The sequence below is a fragment of the Haliotis cracherodii genome, unplaced genomic scaffold (genome assembly GCF_022045235.1).
Source record: "Haliotis cracherodii isolate W230 unplaced genomic scaffold, xgHalCrac1.p SCAF_42, whole genome shotgun sequence".
NCBI classification, from domain to species: Eukaryota; Metazoa; Mollusca; class Gastropoda; order Lepetellida; family Haliotidae; genus Haliotis; species Haliotis cracherodii.
In genome coordinates, this window is record NW_027266300.1 from 1,087,491 (window position 1) to 1,109,534 (window position 22,044).

General features: G+C 44.1%; 1 protein-coding gene and 1 pseudogene across 1 annotated transcript; one reads left to right on the plus strand and one right to left on the minus strand.

The window, feature by feature from the left end:
- Positions 1-7: 7 nt before the first annotated feature.
- On the minus strand, positions 8-2,278 carry LOC139441646 (HHIP-like protein 1). Its single transcript, XM_071222452.1, has 4 exons — positions 2,088-2,278; positions 999-1,135; positions 808-889; positions 8-125 (listed from the first exon to the last, which is right to left on the minus strand). Exons 1-4 carry the CDS (start codon positions 2,276-2,278, stop codon positions 8-10), a joined length of 528 nt encoding a protein of 175 aa, XP_071078553.1.
- A 5,015-nt stretch (positions 2,279-7,293) lies between these two features.
- On the plus strand, positions 7,294-22,044 carry LOC139441694 (collagen alpha-6(VI) chain-like; annotated as a pseudogene).

Sequence of the window (22,044 nt, forward strand, 5' to 3'; positions counted from 1 at the left end):
AAAGTCTTCAGTCGACGTCTTCAACACTCCAAGAACCGAACCACGTCAGCACCGACATCATCAGCATGAACACCACGACTGTAGACTCTCCCCTGCCACCACACCCACAAGTTACCGTCTCCTCCCTGAAACAGAACATCAGAAAATATCTACTGCTGGTAACTATGTGATATAATACTACCTATAGGGGCAGGCCATTGATTCTCCGGGGATGGAGGTGAAGGGATGGAGAAAGTGGAGGGTGGGGGTGGGGGTGTGGGTGTGGGTGTGGAGTGGAGAGATGGATGTAGAGGGGGAGGGGGATGGGGAGGGGTGGGTGCGGAGGGGTCGGGAGGGGGAGGGTGAGAGGCCTGTTATATTGTTTTGCAAATACTGGAAACAATACTTTGACCTCAGGGTTTACACAAAAGACAGACAGACTGTTCACTTGATCCTGAAAGAAACGTTGTGTGGTTCCTAAAACAGTTATCGGACCTTTAGCCGTGGTAGGTCAATCAACTGTGCTTGATCAACTGTTACCTGTAGCAATCAATGACAGTCATCCGACGGCCTATATTTATGAAGTGGTCGGAGTGCCACGACTACGCTCATCTGTATTTAATATATGAGATATCTGATATCGCATCTCCTTGCTGAACGACGTCAGATACGTCATCATCCAAGTACTATACGTCATTATTGAGATCAGATCCTCATATATATATAAGTCGAGGGTGACAAGGGTAGATTAAAACATTGCCGCACCACACAGACGTCTGACTAAGCCGCACAGAATGTTGTTCTGGTGAGTCTGGAGAAAGTACCTACCCACGTGATGACACTATTTTCAAAGCAACTCCGTCGTCTTTGAACGCCGTTATTGAAGACGTCGTCAAAAGGTACATCTCCCCTGAAGAAACACAGAATGTCAATCTGTCAGTCTGGAAATATACAAACATATTTATTTCAGTATACCCGGCATTTGGTGATGAATAAAGACTCAACCCTCGGGATCTCACCTTGTTCATCTTGACCAAAGGTCAGTATGAAGTTCCTAGGTCGCGCCCTGGCACCGCACGGACAATTTTGTCGGTCACACACCGGAAGCGGGGACGATGTCCAGCCGTCACTGCCCTCGGTCAATGCCGACATGACGCTGAAAACAGACAGAGATGCAGAAAAGGTCGCAGATATAGATTCAGAAACAGATGCACAGACACATATAAGGGTATATATCTCTGCCTAAGTGGTTGGAATCATGGATTGTTAAGTAAGTACAGGCCGCTGGGTGATCACAAAGCAAATACCACAGCCACCTTCTAATGGCACGGGTGACCTCCTTCAAGTTGTATGAGTGACCTCCTTCAAGTGATACGGTGACCTCCTTCAAGTGGTACGGGTGACCTCCTTCAAGTGATACGGGTGACCTCCTTCAAGTGGTACGGGTGACCTCCTTCAAGTGGCACGGGCGACCTCCGTCAGGTGATACGGTGACCTCCTTCAAGTGGTACGGTGACCTCCTTCAAGTGGTATGGGTGACCTCCTAAAAGTGATGCGGGGCACCTCCTTTCAAGTGGTACGGGCGACCTCCGTCAGGTGATACGGTGACCTCCTTCAAGTGGTACGGTGACCTCCTTCAAGTGGTACGGGCGACCTCCTTCAAGTGGTATGGGTGACCTCCTGAAAGTGATGCGGGGCACCTCCTTCAAGTGGTACGGGCGACCTCCTTCAAGTTATACGGGTTACATCCTTCAAGTGGTAAGGGGGACCTCTTTCAAGTGGTACGGACAACCTCCTTCAAGTGGTAAGGACGACTTCCTTCAAGTGATATGAGCGACCTGCTTCAAGGTGTACGGGTGAACTCCTTCAAGTGGTACGGATGACCTCCTTCAAGTGGTACGGTTGACCTCCTTCAAGTGGTACAGGGGACCTCTTTCCAGTGGTATGGGGGACCTCCTTCAGGGGTAAGGGTGACCTCCTTCATGTGATACGGGTGACCTCCTTCAAGTGGTACGGGTGACCTCCTTCAATCCGAGTGACCTCCTTCAAGTTTACCGTGGTGCCTCTATGTAAAATTAGCTTCCTACCACACACCTGCATGTACTCACCCTGTCATGGCGTCTCCGTACAGATAGCGCCCGTACAGATCAGGAAGCTCCTTGCCTCTGTACACATATCCCCCGACGACGGCGTGATGGAGACTCGTGTGATTGTACACGTAGATCGGCAGCACTTCGTTCTCTGTAACCACAAGTTTAGAAATGTTGTCTTTTTTCCAAACAGAATGGGAATCGGCCATATCTTTACCTGAAGCACACAAACCACCTACTCCACCCCACCCCACCTCGAGCAAAATATGATCGAGTCTTTACCTCCAGCACACAAACCACCCACTCCGTCCAACCTCACCCCGAACAAAATATGATCGAGTCTTTACCCAAAGCACACAAACCACCCACTCTACCCCAGCTCACCTCATATAAAATATGATCGAGTGTTTACCCGAAGCACACGAACTACCCACTCCACCCCACCTCGAACAAAATATGATCAAGTCTTTACCCGAAGCACACAAACCACCCACTCCACCCTAGCTCACCTCATATAAAATATGATCTAGTGTTTACCCAAAGCACACGAACTACCCACTCCACCCCACCTCGAACAAAATATGATGAAGTCTTTACCCGAAGCACACAAACCACCCACTCCACCCCAGCTCACCTCATAAAAAATATGATCGAGTGTTTACCCGAAGCACACGAACTACCCACTCCACTCCATTAGCATATGAAAAAGACGTATCAACTAAGACAGGCAGCGGCAAATCACTACATACGAAGGTGTACCAGTCGTGGAAGTTGATTTTGTAAAACGTTCTCTGGTTGGACTATCGATTTGTGCGATAGTCCAATCATATTTAGCACAGGAAATTGGCTTGATGTGGCAAGAGTGGCAACAAGACATTGGTAAAAAGGCTGGTAGACGCTCTTGCCTCGGGAAGGTGCGTATACACCGAGTCGAACAGTAATTGTGTTATATCCCTAATGCCAGGCAGGGCAACATCAAGTATCATCTTTAACGTCTTTCGGTATGACGCGGAGGGAATCGAACCACCGACCTTCCGCTCTCCGGGCAGACTCTAGTCAGACCAAGGAGGGAGTCTCCTAGGGCACTGGTCTACGTCCCTGTACATCACTGACACGCCCGGGCGAACTAGGGTACAGGTCTACGTCCCTGTACATCACTGACACCCCCGGCCAAACTAGGGCACAGGTCTACGTCCCTGTACATCACTGACACCCCCGGGCGAACTAGGGCACAGGCCTACGTCCCTGTACATCAGTGACACCCCCGGGCTAAGCTATGGGGCAGAGTTACGGTGTCATGATCATGTTTCGTTTTGCACGTATGGACTGTGATAGTCACGGTGAAATGTTTGTGGTGCATGTGTGGACTGTGATAGTCACGGTCAATGGGTGAATGGTGTTTCACCAATATTTCAACAATAGTTGGTTCACACTCCTTTACCAGACAAACCCGGTGACTGAAAGCATGATCATCGACCCACGCCTTGGGAGCAAGATGACGCGATCATCCGACCCGATCCTTTGTTGTATTTGGATCCCTTAGACCACACTTTGTTTACTTGCCTACGGATCCGCTGACTGTAAGTTTTGTTTAAAATAGATAAAACAATTCAAAATTTACTCTTTTTCATCCCGCCGATAAAGTGACAGCATACTGCACCAAAACAATATTTTATAAACAAGGTCGTTCGGAAGTTGACATGTTTTAAACAAGGAAGTCAAAATTAAGTTTGTTGTGTTCCTGAAATAGATAGCATGCACAGATTCACAACAGTATTTCCGCTTGATTCATCAGGTTTGGATTGCTTAAAGCGACAGCTGCGTTGACTGCTCTCCCACCACATTAAACCATTTTTATACAAGCCGACATGTTGTGGGAGAATTGACTTGCTTTGTTTTCCCCACCTACCGACAGTTAGTGAGTGAGTGAGTGAGTGAATGAGTGAGTGAGTGAGTGAGTGAGTGAGTGAGTGAGTTGGGTTTAACGCCGCTTTTAACATTATTCCAGTTATATCACGGCGTACATTAATGTGGGATGAAGGCCCGAAGTGATGCAGTGACGCAGGACTTTATCACTTCGGTGAAACCCACGAGCGAGGGTATGGTGTTGACAAACCGAGAAACAATCGGCGCGAACCGGGATTCGAATGCACAATCATAGGGATGCAACTCTGCACAGCAAATCGTGGCGCCTAAGGCAGATGAGCCCCCCGTTCCTCCCCGTAAAGCAAGCTTGACCACCCCTCCTAACGGGATCATCAGATCCGGTAATACGTGGACAGGGTTCTATTCTAGGTCTGGTGCTGGAATATGCCATCTACAGTTTCATTTCTGTAAACGTTAATCCAAAGGTGAAGTAACCCTTTTCTACGTTCTTTTAACGTGATGTCTTTAAATGTTCTGCAGATGTTCATATAATTATATAACTATTGCAGGAAAACGTCTTGATGAAGTAATCAAATAGACACTTCCACTTAACAAACGACCTTCACAGTGACCTCAACCGTACCCGTGAGTTCAAGGCCGTACATTGGGATAACACATGACAATAACCATAAAGGTGACCTTGACCTTTTATGTGCAAGACCGATAGGTTGTAAAGTATGGCCTCAGGCCAGGAAATGTTTCGCAAAAATAATAGAATTTATCGTTCTCTAAATCGTAACAACTTTAAAGGTGAGTTTTTGAAACTTGTGACCTTGACATGAACCTGCTTCTAGCTCCCACAAGGTGTTGTCAACAATATCCATGCTAGAATTTCCTGAAATGTCATCACGCTCGTACTGCAGTCTAAATGATGTTCAATAAGTAGAATTTCTCGCTTAAGGAAAACAGACCAGACCGGCAGCTCTGATCACGACGGCTTTGATACATGACTATCGCACTGGCAGCCATTCTTCAATGACCCGACATCAATAAACACCTTCCTAGTACTCGCCACCTGCGGTTCTCACATCAGAGACTTCACACCGTGTGATGGAGAGTCGTGGAGAACACTTGTGATCGCGGAAACAGAGACACATGACATTGCTCTGGTGTGTTGGAACTGGACCGGACACTATGGGCGTCTACTCAATCACAGAATCGGTAAATAAAGTGTTTGTTTGCTTGTTTGTAGTTTAACGCCAAGCTCAGCAACAGTCCCTCGGTATGACAGCGGTCTGTAAATAATCGAGTCTGGACCAGACAATCCAGTGATTGACATCATACGCACCGATCAGCGAGCCTGACCACCCAATCCCGTTAGTCGCCTCTTACGAAGACCTATTCTGACCCTGGTCTTCACGGGTCGGTAGACAAGGAAGGTTATCATGTTACTTTGTTCAATGGAGACGTGCGTATGTGGAGCAGATGAAAGTTATAATCGTGGAGAATAAACACAGATATAGACAGTCTGTTGTAATATTTATGGTATATTCACATCTCCCTGTATTCAGTGTTGAATAGACGTGTCCTTTTATTCATTCATTAATATCACCCTGGCAACTTCACAGACGGAAATCAGATAATGGGTCGTCATCACAGTGTTATCATTCGTTTGATTGTCAAACATGGTCAAACCAATGATGTTAATGACAGGCATAGGTCTGGTAGGCCAAGTAAGACCTCTAACAGAGAGGATAGACGTCTTTTCAGGATAGTCAGACGAAATCCATTTGCCACTTCAACAGATTTAAGCTTGCAGTGGATTACCCATCAGAGACTCTCGACGATGACCGTAAGGCGTCGCTTCAGAGCGGCTGGTTATAACGCCAGAAGACCAGTAAAACGTCCTCAACCTCAAGAGGCACATGCGGAATCGTCTGATATGGTGTCGTTCCCGTAGTCGATGGAACTTGGCCAACTGGAGAAGGATCCATTGGTCTGACGAGTGTCGAATGCTGCTACGAACTGTTGATGGTCGAATACGTGTTTGGAGGCAACGTAACACTCGTTTTGCACCAAGGAATATCCAGAAGACCTTAGCATGTGGCGGGGGGTCTGTCATGATATGGGGTTGTGTTTCCTTCGGCTGCAAACTTCCGCTGGTGACAATTCGTGGAAACCTGAATGGCCAACAATACCAAGATGCCGTTCTTCGTAATAATGCACCAAAGTAGGAAACATATTGTAACATGTATGCCATGAGTAGTGAATATCATGTTATAACGCACAGTGTAGGAAACATAATAACGTGTAGGACATGGATAGTGAATATCGTGTAATAATGCACCAATGTAGGAAACATATTGTAACATGTATGCCATGAGTAGTGAATATCATGTTATAACGCACAGTGTAGGAAACATATAATAACGTGTAGGACTTGGAAAGCTATTGGTACATGTACATGACTTATCTGTACATGACTGAGCATCGGTCAGGCCCAAGCTGTTGGGATCAATTGTCGAGAGTCATACATAGAATACAAAGATTTCGACAATTAACTACACATCTATCATTCTACACTACAGATAGAACACATTAGATGCTAAAAACCATGGAGGTCAAGCCTGACCTGTGTTTTGACAACAGGCATCCAATGCATCCCATCCTAATGACTACAGGGGTAATTATACCCAACATCGAAGTAAATGGTTTGTCATTGTTTATGAAACCTGTACAAGATGGCTGACCTTGAAGCGTTGTTGCGCATGCTCGTACTTGGCATGCTTGGAAATTGCCTTATCTAAGTTACTATAGATATCATCACGCATGATACATATATGTATTACTGACGTTTGTCTGACTGTAGATTCTTATAATAATATTCATACACAACCGGGTGGTTAGTGTTACTCTTATCCGGTAATAAAACTGCAAGAAGATTGTATTCTGGCTATTAATGTTGACTTTATGTTTACCTAATAATGACACCATAGAATATAATTAATGACGTGCCAGTACCGAACGTTGTTGGAATTAATCATAAACATAAAATATACTTGTATGCTACATTTGATCTTGGAAGATATGAGGAAATAACAACATAGCAGTTTAAGTTATCATAATGAACTCACTCAATATACATTGAGCACCAATGCAGCACAGTACTGTGACAACGTTATCTGTGCATTAACCTAAAATGGACGCCACTCTGAAGCCTAGCAACCAACACCACATAAGGCTGTCATGGCTTGCCTACACCATTGGAATGTAAAGTCAATACACCATTATTTAACTCCCCACGTTCAGCTGTAAATTACAGACACACTGAAGGTCACGTATACACATATACTTCGACATGCTGGCAAAATATGTTACGTTTATTTCTTTCACGATCTTCAGGAGCTGCATGTGTTCGACAGGACCAGGTCAGTTATTATCTTCCCTACTTCAGCAGATGGAGGGATTGTTATAGGCTACCTTGCTATATTTCGTAAAGCGTATTTGCAAAGTATATATCAGTCATCTACAGCATGTCCCTTGTCCACGAAATACTGACCCATGAAGGCACCAGTCTTCAGGTCATGTTTAACTGTGACACGGTATCTCAGTTGTCTAGCACTATAAAATCGGCATCGGTTCGGACAAGTACAAGCAGCCACACACACGCACGCACGCACGCACGCACGCACGCACGCACGCACGCACGCACGCACGCACGCACGCACGCACGCACGCACACACACACACACACACGTCGCTATATAAGTCCAATAATCTTGAAAGCCACGTTAAACCCCAATTTCACCTCACCTCACCAGTCTGTAATACATGCCAGGCTGTCTCATGTACCCCAGTTTTGTTACACACGTACCCAACTCATATCTTATCTTATGTCAAGCGGGGTCGTATAACGCCTGTTCTATAAGTCGTGACTTAACTGTCTGTACATGCATGGTATGCTTGACGGCAGTAGAAGCTATTGCTTCATTTTAAATGCAAAATTTCCTTTTCAGCTAATGTACACTGTAGGCAACAGTAGTTATTGTTTGTTTGTTTGAAGTTAAACGCCGTACTCAGCAATACTCCAGCTGTGTGACGCGATCTGTAAATAATCGAGTCTGGGCGAGATCATGACGATCGATCCACGCAATTGGGATACGATAAGCCGCAAGCCGCATACATCTACCAGATCAGTAAGCCTGGCCCCAATCCCATTCTTCGCCCCTTAGGACAGCCATGGGTTGCTGAAGATCAAATCTAACAATGGGTTGTGATTATTCAAGTTAACAAATCTTCTACATGGTGCGAAAGAAAGAGCCTGTTTCACATTGACCATCTGCAATAATTAAACAAAATGCATTAAAATCAAAATCATAAATATAGTTGCAACTGAAAATAGTGCGATATTGGATTGGTTTCATGGCTGGTAGCTGTGTATTGCCTGCGCACAATCTGTGGTACATGGGTGCTAACCATTTGTTACCTGTGCAGGTGCCGAGTGTCTCGGAGATATCACATTCGTTATGGAATACAAGAACTTCCCCTTTACTGACCCGACTAACTGCAACTGTGACGGCAAACTCGGCTCCTACTTCGTCGGAAGCTGCTGCTGGTGCTACTCCTGTTGGGACCCCTTCTACGACCACTTTCTAGATGAGCTAGGTGACGTCAGTGGCGTCAAGGTCAACCTGTACGTCAGTGACGCCAGTGCATTACGTTTGTATGATTGTACATTCGACTTGCCTAATCTTAAAACAACCAGATGTAGAACGGAGTGTTGGAATGCACGGACTATGTCCAATACGCCAAGGATACCAGATGTTGGGGGTGTGGTCGTTCTTGTTGTCGAGAGAGGACTGTCTCATGTGATGGAGGACGTCGTCAGTTCCCTGCGTGATGGTGGTGCTGTCGTCGTTTTTGGTCGGCGTTGGCAATGACGTCAGTCGCCACGAGCTGCTTCCCTTAGCAACGGATGAAAACCGTTTGGTGATGGTGGAGCACAGAGACAGGCTTCAGGAGTCTGTGTCCGAGATTCGCCAGAAGGCGTGTAACTGTGAGTAACCAGAAAGAATTCTCGCGTCGTTACGGAACGACGCGTGTGCGTGTGCGTGTGCGTGTGCGTGTGCGTGCGTGTGCGTGTGCGCGCGTATGTGTGCGTGTGCTCGTGCGCATCCGCGTATGCGTGTGGGCATGTGCGTGCGTGTGTTTGTGTGTGTTTGCGTGTGCACGTGTGTGTGCGTGTGTTTGCATGTGCGTGTGTGTGCGTGTGTGTCTATGCGTGTGTTTGTGCGTGTGCGTGTGCACGTGTGTGTGCGTGTGTTTGCATGTGCGTGTGTGTGCGTGTGTGTCTATGCGTGTGTTTGTGCGTGTGCGTGTGCACGTGTGTGTGCGTGTGTTTGCATGTGCGTGTGTGTGTGCGTGTGTGTCTATGCGTGTGCATGTGCATGTGCGTGTGTGTGTGCATGTGCGTGTGCGTGTACGTGTGCATGTGCATGTGCGTGTGCGTGTGCGTGTGCGTGAGCATGTGCGTGTGCGTGTACCTGTGCGTGAGCATATCCGCGTTTTGGGGCGGATGGGGTTTGGGGGTGTAGGGAACGAACGACGGTATTTTAACCGATGCTGATAAACCGTATTTGGCATGCAACGATAGGTCACCCCCGTCAAACAGTGAATCTTCGGAAGGAAGGCTGGACCAGGCGTGGACCGACAATGACAAACAAGATAGTATGTGTTACTGGGAGCACCGTCCCCGGACGTCAGTTACGATAACCCGGAATCAACCAACTCACCGTTCTTGTCCACCAGATGAAATCTCTTACAAACACAGGAAACTGACAGTTCAGGGATACAACTCTTCACCCCTTGATATACCGCATTTCATCTATTGGACGCCCGGGCGTCTATTATTTTAGAGCAAACCTTTGATCAAATAGAGACCGGTGTGTGTTGGAGACCCGGTGGGTCAGATAAAAAAAATACGGTATTAATAAAGTGTCTTATCCAAACACCCTATGAGCCCCAGTAGGAGTTGTGATATAAGTACTCGCTTTGTTTGTTGTGCCCAGTATTGCCAATCTCATCTTGAGTCAGTTCAAGCTCCACACACTTCAAACAAAGACACAGGGGACTTGCTATGTCACAGGTGGGGTGTGGGAGCATGCGGGACATGAAAGACAGTGGAAGAGACGTACGCGTGCGTGTTCAAAACGTAAGCATGTTAAAAACTAAACATGTTCGGTTTGTCACAACAACGTGGAGAATATACTTAATATTGGCATTCTCTGGCACCTGAGTGTGTTTACAGCAGATCTAATGTCAATCAGTATACCAGATTCCTGAAGAGTGTTGAGTCGTATACAACATCTTTATCAAGCACATATAACGCCCCTATCAGTTTATACAACGCTGAAATCAAGCATTTATCACGCCTTTATGAAGCATATACAATGCTTCTGTCAAGCATATGCAACGCCGATATAAAGCATATACACTTTGGCAATTCGAAACGTGGTCAGGACAACATATTTAGGACGAGGAACGCGTTTATTTGTCTACAGTGCATGGCCACATAATATACAACATTATGTAATGACATAACCCTTGCAATATGCAAATAGCGCACACATATACCTGCCTCTTTCATGCCCTTACAACGCCTTTATCAAACATATACAACACCTTCATCTAGCACATGCAACACCTCTTTCAAGCATAAAAAGTGAACGTCAAACATACACGTCTGTATCAAGTATGTACAACGCCTCTATCAATTTATACAGCGCATCAATGAAGCATACACTACGCTTTCAATATTCAGCGCCTCAGTCACGCATTATACATTACCTTTATCAGGGTCATTAAACGCCAATATCAAGCATATACAACGCCTCTATCATGCATATACAACACATCTGTAACACTTATACAACTTTGTATCAAGCATATGCCTACACGTATATCACTAATTTTTACATCATGCATATACAACGCATCAATCCCGCTTATACAACGCCTCTATCATGCATACACAACGCATATATTCCGCCCATACGAAGCAGCTTCCATGCATATACAACGCATCTATTCAGCTTATACAACGCCGCTATCATGCATATACAACACATCTATTCCGCTTTAACAACGCCTCTATCATGCATACACAACGCATATATTCCGCCCATAGAACGCCGCTTTCATGCATATACAACGCATCTATTCCGCTTATACAACGCCTCTATCGTGCATATACAACGCATCTATTCCTCTTATACAACGATTCTAGCATGAATATACAAAGCATCTATTCCGCTTATACAACGCCTCTATCATGCATATACAACGCATCTATTCCGCTTATACAACGCCGCTGCCACGCATATATAACGCATCTATTCCGCTTCTACAACGACTCTATCATGCATAAACAACGCATCTATTCCGCTTATACAACGCCTCCATTCCGCTTATACAACACCTCTATCATGCATATACAACGCATCTATTCCGCTTATACAACGCCGCTGCCACGCATATATAACGCATCTATTCCGCTTATACAACGACTCTATCATGCATAAACAACGCATCTATTCCGCTTATACAACGCCTACATTCCGCTTATACAACGCCTCTATCATGCATATACAATGCATCTATTCCGCTTATACAACGCCGCTGCCACGCATATATAACGCATCTATTCCGCTTATACAAAGACTCTTTCATGCATACACAACGCATCTATTCCGCTTATACAACGCCTCCATTCCGCTTATACAACGACTCTATCATGCATATACAATGCATCTGTTCCGCACATACAACGCCTCTAACATGCATATACAACGCATCTATTCCGCTTATACAACGACTCTATCATGCATATACAATGCATCTATTCCACTCATACATCGCCGCTACCATGCATATATAACGCATCTATTCCGCTTATACAACGACTCTTTTATGCATACACAACGCATCTATTCCGCTTATACAACGCCTCCATTCCGCTTATACAACGCCTCTATCATGCATATACAACGCCTCTATCATGCATAGACAATGCATCTATCCCGCTGATACAACGCCTCTACCATGCATACACAACGACTCTATTCCGTTGATACAACGCCTCTATCATGCATAGACAATGCATCTATTCTGTTTATACAACGCCTCTATCATGCATACACAACGCATCTATTCCGCTTATACAACGCCTCCATTCCGCTTATACAACGCCTCTATCATGCATATACAACGCATCTATTCCGCTTATACAACGACTCTATCATGCATATACAATGAATCTATTCCGCTCATACAACGCCGCTACCACGCATATATAACGCATCTATTCCGCTTATACAACGACTCTTTTATACATACACAAAGCATCTATTCCGCTTATGCAACGCCTCCATTCCGCTTATACAACGCCTCTATCATGCATATACAACGCATCTATCCCGCTGATACAACGCCTCTATCATGCATAGAAAATGCATCTATCCCGATGATACAACGCCTCTACCATGCATACACAACGACTCTATTCCGCTGATACAACGACTCTATCATGCATAGACAATGCATCTATTCCGCTTATACAACGCCTCTATCATGCATACACAACGCATCTATTCCGCTTATACAACGCCTCCATTCCGCTTATACAACGCCTCTATCAGGCAAGCACAACGGATATATTCCGCCCATACAACGCCGCTTTCATGCATATACAACGCATCTATCCCGCTTATACAACGCCTCTATCATGCATATACAACAGAACTATTCCGCTGATACAACGACTCTATCATGCATATACAACACATCTATTCCGCTTTAACAACGCTGCTATCATGCATATACAACGCATATATTCCGCTTATACAACGATGCTATCATGCATTTACAACGCATTTATTCTGTTTATACAACGCATATTTTCCGCTTATAAAACGCCTCTATCATGCATATACAAAGCATCTATTCCGCTTATACAACGGTTCTATCATGCATATACAACGCATCTATTCCGCTTATACAACGCCTCTATCATGCATATACAAAGCATCTATTCCGCTTATACAACGACTCTATCATGCATATACAAAGCATCTATTCCGCTTATACAGCGCCTCTATCATGCATATACAAAGCATCTATTCCGCTTATACAACGCCTCTATCATGCAAATACAAGGCCTCAATTCCGCTTATACAACGCCTCTATCATGCATATACAAAGCATCTATTCCGCTTATACAACGACTCTATCATGCATATACAAAGCATCTATTCCGCTTATACAACGCCTCTATCATGCATATACAACGCATATATTCCTCTTATACAACGCCTCTATCATGCATATACAATGCATCTATTCCTCCTATACAATGCATCTATTCTGCTTATACAACGATTCTATCATGCATATACAACGCATCTATTCCGCTTATACAACGCCTCTATCATAGATAGAGACTGCATCTATCCAGCTTATACAACGCCTCTATCATGCATAGACAATGCATCTATCCCGCTGATACAACGTCTCTATCATGCATATACAACGCATCTATCCCGCTTATACAACGCCTCTATCATGCATAGACAATGCATCTATCCCGCTGATACAACGCCTATAACATGCATATAGAACACCTCAATTCCGCTTATACAACGCCTCTATCATGCATATACAATGTATCTATTCCGCTTATACAACGAATCTATCATGCATATACAAAGCATCTATTCCGCTTATACAACGACTCTATCATGCATATACAATGCACCTATTCCTCTGATACAACGCCTCTATCATGCATATACAATGCACCTATTCCTCTGATACAACGCCTCTGTCATGCATATAGAAATCATCTATTCTGCTTCTACAATTATTCTATCATGCATATACAACGCATCTATTCTGCTTATACAACGCCTCTATGATGCATAAACTACGCATGTATTCCGCTTTAACAACGCCGCTACCATGCATATAAAACAAATTTATTCCTCTTACATTCATTTACAACGCATATATTCCGCATATACAACGATTTTAACATGCATATACAAAGCATCTATTCCACTGATACAACGCCTCTATAATGCATATACAACCCATCTATTCCGCTTATACAACGCCTCTATCATGCATATACAAAGCATCTATTCCGCTGATGCAATTATTCTATCATGCATATACAACGCATCTATTCCAATTATACAACGCCTCTATCATGAATACACAACGCATCTATTCCGCTTATACAACGACTCTATCATGCATATGAAACGCATCTATCCCGCTTATATCAAATTTATTCCACTTACATTCATTTACAACGCATATATTCCGCATATACAACGATTTTAACATGTATATACAAAGCATCTATTCCGCTGATACAACGCCTCTATAATGCATATACGACCCATCTATTCCGCTTATACAACGCCTCTATCATGCATATACAAAGCATCTATTCCGCTGATGCAATTATTCTATCATGCATATACAACGCATCTATTCCAATTATACAACGCCTCTATCATGAATACACAACGCATCTATTCCGCTTATACAACGACTCTATCATGCCTATGAAACGCATCTATCCAGCTTATGCACGAATTCTAACATGCATATACAATGCATCTATCCCGCTTATACAACGCCTCTATCATGCATAGACAATGCATCTATCCCGCTGATATAACGCCTCTATCATGCATATACAACGCATCTATTCCGCTGATACAACGCCTCTATCATGCATATACAACGCATCTATCCCGCTTATACAACGATTCTAACATGCATATACAACGCATCTATCCCGCTTATACAGCGCCTCTATCATGCATAGACAATTCATCTATCCCGCTGATACAACGCCTCTGTCATGCATATACAACGCATATATTCCGCTTATACAACGCCTCTATCATGCATATACAACGCATCTATTCATCCTATAGAATGCATCTATTCCGCTTATACAACGATTCTATCATGCATATAGAACGCATCTATTTCGCTTATACAACGCCTCTATCATGGATAGAGAATGCATCTATCCCGCTTATACAACGCCTCTATCATGCATAGACAATGCATCTATCCAGCTGATACAATGCCTGTATCATGCATATACAACGCATCTATCCCGCTTATACAGCGACTCTATCATGCATATGAAACGCATCTATCCCGCTTATACAACGCCTCTATCATGCATATACAACGCATCTATCCCGCTTATACAACGATTCTAACATGAATATACAACGCATCTTTTCCGCTTATACAACGCCTGTATAATGCATATACAACGCATCTATCCCGCTGATACAACGCCTCTATCATGCATACACAACGCATCTATCCCGCTGATACATCGCCTCTATCCCACTTATACAACGCCTCTGTCCTGCTTATATACACTCACCCTCTCTCGCCCTGATTTCATGCTAACATCACTTCTCAATAGAACACCCCACACATATCTGTCTCAGTTATTGCGTCTAATATTGGTTAGCTTTCAGGCCTCATGGAGAAGGGGGCCAACAGTTAATATTTGTCTCTATTTATATATCAATCTCTACACGTATACATACCTGTAGTCATCACTGATTTTCAGTGGTCTATTCATATAATGTTTCGGCTATTTTGTCCTTTTCGTCAAATGGAATCTGTTTCGTCAGATAATATAGACTGCTTGTGCTCTTGAAAGTAGAAATGAGTGAGTGGGTTGTCGCTAACGCTCTTTTCACAGTATGTGAGTTAAATCTCGATGAATGAGGGGAGCTGGCAGGGTGGTTAATATTGGTGGTTCTCAAATTCGAACCCACGATCAGCGGATATTAGTACTTACGGACTAACGGACGCCGACCTGTGCAGCTACCTGAGGTTATTGGAGCTGGGCAACCCGTGCCCTAGAAAGTATACGTCCAAAAGAAACCTTACCATAGTTTCAAATCACTCTAGTTAAAAAAACAGTAAGAAAAACCCACAAAAGATAGATGCATGAAGTAAAATGTAAAAGATCAAAATCTAAACGATACCAATATTAAAAATGAGAGTCATACAGCATCCGATATTGGCATGACAGTTGACGGAATAGAGGTTGGGTAGCAAAAACAAGCTTACAAGGTAACGGACGAATGGGACAGATATCTAAAATCGCTCAGGGTTCAATGACACGTCACATAAAAAGTGCGTATGAAAGTTTGTAGTGGGATGACGTCAGGTGAGATACGTCGCCATGCTTTCTTGGAGGGCCTGGACCAGTTCTTGTCTGTTGGCTGGAGGATGTGGTCGGTGTCGAACACGACGATCCATGACACCCCTGAGGTGTTCTTTGTTGACGTTGTTTGCTGCAAGGACCTTCTGTACGATGCGGCTGTATGGAGGCTGTCGTTGTCATGCTGATAAAGAACACCGCGTGGCAGCAAATTGGACGAAGAAAGTCCTCCATGCAAAGCTTAGCTGTCAAATTTCCGTTAACGATGACCAGTGGTGTTCTCTCCTACCCACAAATTTCTCCCCGCACCATACCATTCCCTTTCCATACGACACGACCTCCTGAACGTAACATGCCGTTCGTTCTCCCCTTTGGCGGTAAAAACGTTGTCTGCCATCAGCTCTGAACAGACAGAACCGGCTTTAATGCCAGTTACCTCGAGCCAACGACGTACAGTCCCGACTCATCTCAATCTCTGACGACAATGTTGCGCTGTCAATAACTGTCCTCTGTAATGTCTGGAAGCCTAATTTCTTGTCGACTTACCAAATGGCGTCGCTATCGGGAATCGATTCTTGAGATGTATATACAACATACACAAGTACCGGTCTTCATTAGGTATAGTTACCCTGGGTCTGCCTGTTCTAGGCTTGCCTTATATCTGCCCGGTCTGTCTGCTGTTGCATCAGGTTAGTTACAGCAACACAGGAGCAACCCAAAGTTCGGGAGCAACCCAAAGTTCTAGCAATGTGGGCATGATCGACTCCCATCTGTATCATACCCAGGGCCCTCTAGAATTGTTCGAGTGTAAGTCGTGGCATTTCTGTGGTGTTTCGTTTTCGTCAGTGTGAGTGTCTGACATGCCGTCAGTACCCTGCATATACCTTTATTGCACGTGTTGTTTCACCTTTTCGCATTTTCTTAAAAAAAACCAACGTGCTGCGGGCGTGTATTACTCTCTAAATAGGGCATTGTTGTTTTTGGACGATGTGTTTTGCATTGAGTTAGTTTGAACCGGTGTTATCAAATATTTTCAATTCCATTTTAAAGTGGAAAGTTTCTTTTGGTCGTCAGTTAATTTTACGATCATGGATTCTCTCCTCCACAGTTCCTATTACCTTTCTTGGTCGAACACAGACACTGATTGATTTATTAGTACATTCTTTGTTTGTTTTTATCAGCATGTCAGAAAGATGTAACATTTGTTATGGCTTGGGACGAAGTCTCTCCTGGTCGCCAGTCTTTGGGGTGGTGCTCTGGGGGGCTTATATCCGAGTTCATCAAGACTATCGACAACCAGCTGGAGGTGACCTCAGTCGACTGGTTGCCAGATGAACTGGCGAGACTTCTCCACAACCTGCTCCTGTCACAAGTCGCAATGGCCGGAATTAGGTCCTTCTCTGCTCTATGAAAACATCATTAACAGATTCTCGAACCTCAGACCGGAATATCCGAACGTGGTCGTCTTAATCACCGACAGGCGTGTTGGATTTTCTATTGGAGATACACAAATATTTCGTGACAACAATGTTCTTGTGGTGACAGTGGAGATTGGAAACACCGGAAGTCAAGAAGAGTTACGGGCCTTGGCGACATCCAGCAACGTTTCCTTCACCGTGGAGAACTGGAGTTCCCTGACAGGGCTCATCCCGGAACTCAGGCACCTTGTATGCCACGGTATGTCAACCCTCAAATACTAGTACGTGACGGTTTTAAAGGTATAGCGTATGTCGATATTTTTCCCTTTTACAAATACATATGTTGGTACTTTTTGGTTCTTATTACGAATGTATATATTGTAATAATTATTGACGTATTTTTATATTTCCTCTGCAGATATGTCACTACAACGGAACGATGTGGGTAAGTGTTTGTGACCGTGACAGGTAACCTCTGCAAGCAATGAAGGGGCGGTGGGGTAGCCCAGTGGTTAAAGCATTCGCTCGTCACAGGGAGGACCCGGGTTCGATTCCCCACATGGGTACAATGTGTGAACCACATTTCTAGTGTCACCGCCGTGATAAAATTGCTGGAATAGGGCTAACATCGGCGATACCCAACTCACACATCAAAAGACGACAAGAACCACCAGAGTGTTGTTACACCCACAGGTAGCGATCACGTGACATCCGTTTACATCAAACTGCACCCTTGACAACTAATCATCATGCTACAAATCATTGAAACATTGAATCAGTCCTCCAAAAAAATGTTTCAAGGAGTTCTATACATTTTAAGCACACACGTGACGAGGCAAAAATGTACCTTGTATGTTGTAAACATATGTTATCAACATACTTTCGATGTTTGTTTTTTGTATTATTTCAATGACCGCCTGCGTGGTCTAGTGGTAGAGCGTCCGACCGGAGAGCAGAAGGTCCCCTGTCGCGTAATACCAGAAGACGTTAAAATATGGTACTTGTTGTTACCCTGCCTTACGTACGACAATAAGGGGCTAAAACAAGGAATGCGCGGCTCGGAGTCAGTATACTTTGTCTCTGTGGGGTATTCGTGTTAAACTGCGGCATGGTAGCTCAGTTGGCTAACACTTCATTCGGCATTAGCCTGGACTGGTACAAGCAGCTAAACACACGTGCATGGACGTCGCTGTATTAGTGCAATAATCTTGGACGCGGCGGTAAACCCCATTTCACCTCACCTATTATTTAAATACCATCTTTTGAAAATGGAAGTGGCTGCAGTCTGTGTGAATATAAAAGTCGTACTGACTTCATTTAGTCGTGGGACTCACACTGCACTTCTTTGTCTTTCTGCTTTCTCAAGCTTGTGAATCAAGAACAGATACAACACTCCTCGTTGACCTCTCGCATAGCATGACAGGATATGTTCCATCCATGAAGACGTTCTTGACGACGTTCCTGAAGACGCTCCGCGTCACAGACAAGGACCAACACGTGACCTTGATAACATTCTCGTCTAATGTCAAAGTTGTCTTGGAGAACAGTGTCAACATATCTGACATCGTCGCCGCCATCAACGACCTGAAACCTCAGATGGGAGTGTCTGATATGTCCGGAGCTTTAACTGAGGCCTTATATGTCGTGAAGAGGTCACCTCGGCTTTATATGGACACTGGTCAGTCTTGTCCAGCATTGGCGGCTCTTATTCTGTCCGACGGCTTGTCTCAGAGTAGATCTGATGTTCTGAAAGCAGCAACGAACTTAAAACGTGTCGGTGTCAGGATTTCCCTGGTGTCCTTTGGAGTCGAGAGTACAGTCTACGAAAACGAGGCTATAACCTCGAACCATTACACGTTTCATTCTTTTAACCGGTCCATGAACTCTACCCTTCTGAATGATCTACACTCCGACATTGTGAATGGTGAATGATCTTTTGTCTATTTGTAAGTACGTTCACTAGTTCTCGGGGTTTACAACAAGTAGATTTCTGTCAAACAAAACACCAAACTAAATTGATAGCCAAAGATAATTTTTCTGTGTTGTATTGAATGTACATGAAAGATTCATCTCATTAACAGTTTTCTCCAGTTTCAGCAGAAGCAGCTAAGGGACACAACTCCGCAGCTGAAAGTAGTAAGTTCAAAATATTTTTATATCACATCATGCATTTTTCCGCAGCTACAAACATTCAAAATTAAACCATGTACTAACAAGTAAATTATTTCTTACACAAAATTCGGTGACTGCTCTTGTTTTTATGTTTTAACAATAATTCTTTGTACATGTTTGAGGTGGACCCATTTTTTCAGATTGCAGCTATAAACCAGCCAACGTTACGTTCATATTCAATGTTCGAAATGAAGATCTCATTCAGACGTACGTGGGAGAATTTGCAAACTTTACCAAGCCACTATCCAATCATCCACATATCAGTGTTTTGCATCCTTTCCACATTTCATCTACGTTACCAAATGACGTGATATCTCACAAAACTGTCAGCTCCACCTTATTAGAAATGCTTGAGGAGGTCAAGTTCCCGACTGACGTCAACAGCGCGACTTGCGTCGTCATCGTCAGTGACGAGAAAGTGACAGCGCCTGCGCCCCTCTTTCGGCAAATATGGCGTCTTGCTGACACGGTGTCAAAGGTTATGTCTGTTGGAGTTGGCGATGGTGTCAACAATTACGTGACAGAGCGAATTGCTTCAGTGCCAAGATATGCCTTTTCTTCAAGATCCGTTTGGGATATCGACATCCCGAAGAACATGTGGAACAGGTATTGTGAAGGTACGTTTTATCCCTTTGTATACCAGAGAACCGGTACAAATACTGATATAACGTTAACTTCTGGACAGAAGGCTGGAAAAGTTGAAGTCCAGTCAATGAGACACGTGAAGATCCTGGTTAGAATAGGTCTTCAGGAACCCATGCTTGTCTTAAAAGGCGATTTATCTTTTGGTAAGAGGCGATTAACAGGATCGGGTGGCCAGGCTTGCTGACTTTGTTGATGCATGCAATCGTATCCCAAATGCGTTGTTCGATGCTTATGACTGGATTATTTACAGACCGCTGCCATTTATCTGGAATAGTGCGTTAACGTTCGGTGTTAAACAATAAATAGACCCAGTCTATAACCTCTGTCTGATTTCACTAGCTATTGAATTGGTCTTTATTAATTTGTTTATATTAATCATCATTTAACATTTAACTTGTGCTATCTGTACAAATGAACATACAGCGGCATGGTCAAGGCAAGGTATGACGTTTCTTATTTCATTGATGTGACTAACAATTGGACTTTTGTCTTTTATAAGGAAATGTGCAAAAACATTTGATCGCATCCCGTCATCCAAATCACGTATGAACATGTCTCCTGGTTAAATTCAGCTCAATATCATCAATATATGTTTACGGAATAGGTGACTATTATTGTGTCAGATTATCAAATGTTAACTTCGTTTTGATTTTCACATCTATATATGTCTTTTATATGTGTCAATATCTGTGTAAGAAATAATCTTCACACATACTTGTGAAGTTAGTGAGTGAGTTAGTATGGTTTTATGCGGGTTTTTGCAATATTCCAACAATTTCACGGCGGGGGGCCACCAGAAATGGATTTCACACATTGTACCCATGTCGGGAGTCAAACCCGGGTCTTCAGCGTGGCGAGCCGATGTTTTTACCACTAGGCTACCTGACCGCCCCTACATACCTGTTGAAGAGTGATCACGTGATATTTGGGATATTTTGCATTTTCATCATGGATTGTCCCTTAAGCTCAAACAATTTTATTATTCGAAAACCAAAATTATGTTCTCCATAATGCGACTGGGATGAGGGAGTTTCTCTGTACCGCTCTATCTGCTGTTCCAGCATGTGGCTTCACTCCTGCTATCGATCTGGTGTTCCTCGTGGAGGCAAGCACTCAGACATTCTCTCCATGGAACGACGTCCTCAACTTCCTCATTGACGCCTCCGACACCTTCCCCGTCGGCAGACACAACGTCATGGTCAGCGTGGTCACATTTGGTCAACAGACGGTGTCCCAGATCCGGTTTAACAGCTACACCAACAGGATGGAGCTGTTCAGATCCATCCGCAGTCTCCAGCCTCGGAGAGGGCCTGCTGATCTCGCAACAGTCCTGCAGAATGTGGACTCCTTGTTTGCAGGTGCCCGCGGAGGAAGACCTGAAGCCAAGAAGGTTGCAGTCCTTGTCATGGCGCAGATGATAACACGCGTCATCAGTACTGGTGAGGACACTCAAGTTATCCTGCTGGATATTGGTGCCAAGATAAAGTATTCTCCATCCAAGTTTCTAAAGAGTTCTGATATTTATATACAGACAAGAGGGGCAGATGATCTGGCGAGGTACAGCCGAGACCTGCTTGGAATTGTATGCAGCAATGAACCATGA

Excerpts from the sequence above, each read along its gene's own strand:
- LOC139441646 (XM_071222452.1), bottom strand. The coding sequence starts at position 2,278 with ATGGCCGATTCCCATTCTGTTTGGAAAAAAGACAACATTTCTAAACTT. Across the intron at positions 1,136-2,087 it reads TACGGAGACGCCATGACAGG|CGTCATGTCGGCATTGACCG; the intron begins GTGAGTACATGC and ends GTCTGTTTTCAG. Across the intron at positions 126-807 it reads AAAATAGTGTCATCACGTGG|GGAGGAGACGGTAACTTGTG; the intron begins GTAGGTACTTTC and ends GTTCTGTTTCAG.